Source organism: Otolemur garnettii, unplaced genomic scaffold (genome assembly GCF_000181295.1).
Source record: "Otolemur garnettii isolate 467f Iridium unplaced genomic scaffold, OtoGar3 scaffold00212, whole genome shotgun sequence".
Taxonomy (NCBI): domain Eukaryota; kingdom Metazoa; phylum Chordata; class Mammalia; order Primates; family Galagidae; genus Otolemur; species Otolemur garnettii.
In genome coordinates this window covers 1,842,958-1,845,839 of record NW_003852607.1, presented here as the reverse complement: position 1 = coordinate 1,845,839, position 2,882 = coordinate 1,842,958, and the positions used below count along the sequence as shown (strand labels likewise).

The 2,882-nt window shown below is 45.2% G+C and overlaps 1 protein-coding gene across 1 annotated transcript in view; it reads left to right on the top strand.

Moving 5' to 3' along the window:
- Nucleotides 1-2,882, top strand: part of LOC105888165 (zinc finger protein 83-like) — a 28,761-nt gene that overhangs the window by 2,212 nt on the left and 23,667 nt on the right. Inside the window, exon 2 of the mRNA XM_023507985.1 lies at nt 1,731-1,830. Within this exon, the coding sequence (XP_023363753.1) occupies nt 1,816-1,830 (15 nt within the window). The 5' untranslated portion in view covers nt 1,731-1,815. The remainder of the gene's footprint in view (nt 1-1,730; nt 1,831-2,882) is intronic.

The following is a 2,882-nucleotide window of genomic DNA, read 5'->3' as shown; positions in this document are numbered from 1 at the left end:
AGCCACAGGCGCCGAGCCACCTCTTTCTTTCTTTTCTTTCTTTTTTCTTTTTGGAGACAGAGTCTCACACTGTCACACAAGTTAGAGTCCTGTAGTGTCATAGTGCACAGCAACCTCAAACTCCTGGCCCAAGCAATCCTCTTACCTCAGCCTTCCAAGTAGCTCGGACTACAGGCACCGACCCCATTGCCCAGCTAGTTTTCGAGACAAGGTCTCACTCTTACTCAGGTGGGTCTCAAACTCCTAAGCTCAAGCGATCCTCCTGCCTTGGCCTCCCAGAGTGCTAAGATTACAGGTGTGAACCTCTGCACTGGGCCAGTTATGTCTCATTCTTCTCACTCAACTTGGACCTTCTTGAAGAACTTGGTGAAATGTTTCTCCCTCTGGGCCTCATGGAAATGAGAAACTAGACCAGAGAACCCAATATGATTGACATTTGACCTCTGAAATCTGAACCTCTGACCTCTGAAATTTGACTAGGCAAATCCAGTGTGTGTGTGTGTGTGGCTTTACTTCTGGGTAGGGGCGGAGTACCCAGTTGTAATGAAAATTTTAATGGGAATAATCCTTCATATATTCAAAAAAGAAAATAAAAACACTATCACAAAGATGGAAGAAACAGAGGCCTAGAGTCAGAGATAAAATATCTTCAGGGACCTTTCTCTGTGTTGCAATTATCAGGGCTAAACTAACAACAGGTCCTAGATGGGCAGGGTGGCCCATATCTGTAATCCCAGCACTCTGGGAGGCCAAGGCAGGTGGATTGACTGAGCTCAGGAGTTTCAGACCAGCTTGAGCAAAAGCAAGACCCTGTCTCTACTGAAAATAGAGAAACTATCAGGATATTGAAGGTTAGGCAAGGAGGATTACTTGAGCCCAGGAGTTTGAGGTTGATGTGAGCTATGACACCATGGTACTCTACTCAGTGTGACAGTGAGATTCTGTCTCAAAAAAATTAAAAAATGAAAAAATAATGGCAGGTCCTGTCAGGCTCTGTACCGTCCCTGGTACAGAGCCCTTCTCTGGCTTCCCATGTTCCTCAGGACAAATCCAGATTCATTTGTGACTCCAGAGCCCATGTCAGCAGGGCCCTGCCAGTATGTGTGTCCTTATCCCCACCTCTGGTGTGTGTTTGTGTTCCTCTGTCTTCCATGACTAGAGTATGGTTCACAACATGGCCCTGATGAGAGAGCAGAGCTGGGAGGTGGGAGGTGAGCTGGGTTGGCCCCTCTGAGTGGAGCTCCCCCGGCTTCAGGTTAACGTGCTGAGGCATTTTGGAAGGGTTGTACATCTCTTGTGCACCCTAATCAGAGATTAGTCAGAATGAGACTATCATTCAATAATAATTGCCTAGATGAGTCCAGTCGGTGTTTTCCACTGCTGAGAGCTGAGTTGAGCCTGTGATCGCCAAGGGGTGAGGGCTGTGCTCTGACATGGGTTTTGGGCTGTACCCTAGAGTGGAACTCAGTGCAGCCCAGCTCCCTACTGCTGTAGCTTGTGTGCAGGTATCATCAGGAAGGGGTGGGGCTGTAATGAGGGAGTCAGACAATCACCAGTTTGTCTTTCTGTAGGAGTGTATTCTTTGTGCATCCCCCTTGGTGCAGTGGTCAGCAGAGGACCTGCCTTTCCACAGAGCGAGGTCTTTGTGTATAAGTGGTTATGTCAGAAAGAGGGAATGTGTTGGTTCTAAACAATAAACAGCATATTTTTGTTATTTTTTTCTTTAACAGCATATTTTTGACATTGAGGATTGACTTCTAAAGAGTCATATTACCCGAGGAAGAAGCACAGAAGAAGAAAAGAGTGAATTCAGGAATGGCTCTTACTCAGGTACGGTGATGTATCTTCTCTGAGTCTGCAGTGTCCAGCCTGACGAGTTTGAGCATGCTCAAATTCACCCCTGCCTTCCCTCAGTCCCTCTCACCTGCACTGAGATTCCATGTTACCATGACTTTGTGACTTGAGCTTGTGAAGAGGCTCTATGGGGCAGGGCCCTGGGAAGGGCTTCACTCGCAGACATCAGTGAGAGAGGGGTGTGGCCCCCATAATGTCAGTGATGTGGGGCAGAAGGACTGCTTCGGGGCCACATCTGGGTGCAGTCATTCTCTGTAGACCAGGATTAGAGAAGCTGCATGTGGAAGTCATGTATTAGTGTGCACAAATACCTGGTAAATTCTGGAAAAAGAGGTCAGGAGTTGGAAATCTTTTCTGATACTACATTTGTAGTGAATATGTAACAACAGGAAGTTTTCTTCTTTACATTTATACATATATGTATGTGTATACACATACACACACACACATGCGTGCACAGAAAGTGGAACTTTGTGTCCACCTTGTATATATACTGTCATCTGGTCACCCAGGCTAGAGTGCAGTGGCGTCATCATAGCTCAGTGCAGCCTCAAACTCCTGGACTCAAGTAATCTTCCTGCCTCAGAACAGGAAAGCTTTGAAGCCGTTCTCAGTATGGCCATTCTGTGGACAGTGTATGTTCTTGCACATTCTCCTCTGCAGCAGGTGTTTTAGGTAAAAGTGGTTCAAATTTTGCATAGATATTGAAGCAGAATTTCTTTGTCATCAGAGAGGGTACAACCATATTCTTCTTCTACCAATCAGTATTAAGTATTTTCTTTTTATTGTAAGCATCCCTTCCTGTATATTCTTGTCTTATAGTAAAACTCCACTCAGAGATGCAGTTTATACCGTTAGATGTAAGGCATCCCCTTTTCTGTCAATGTACTGCCATCCTTCTGGTTTCCCTTGGAAGCCACTTTTGAATATGGTTTGACAAAAGACAGAGCAAATTTTGTGTAGATGTATTCCATATTGTTATAAGATTTTATTTATTTATTTATTTAAACAGAGCCTCAAGCTGTTGC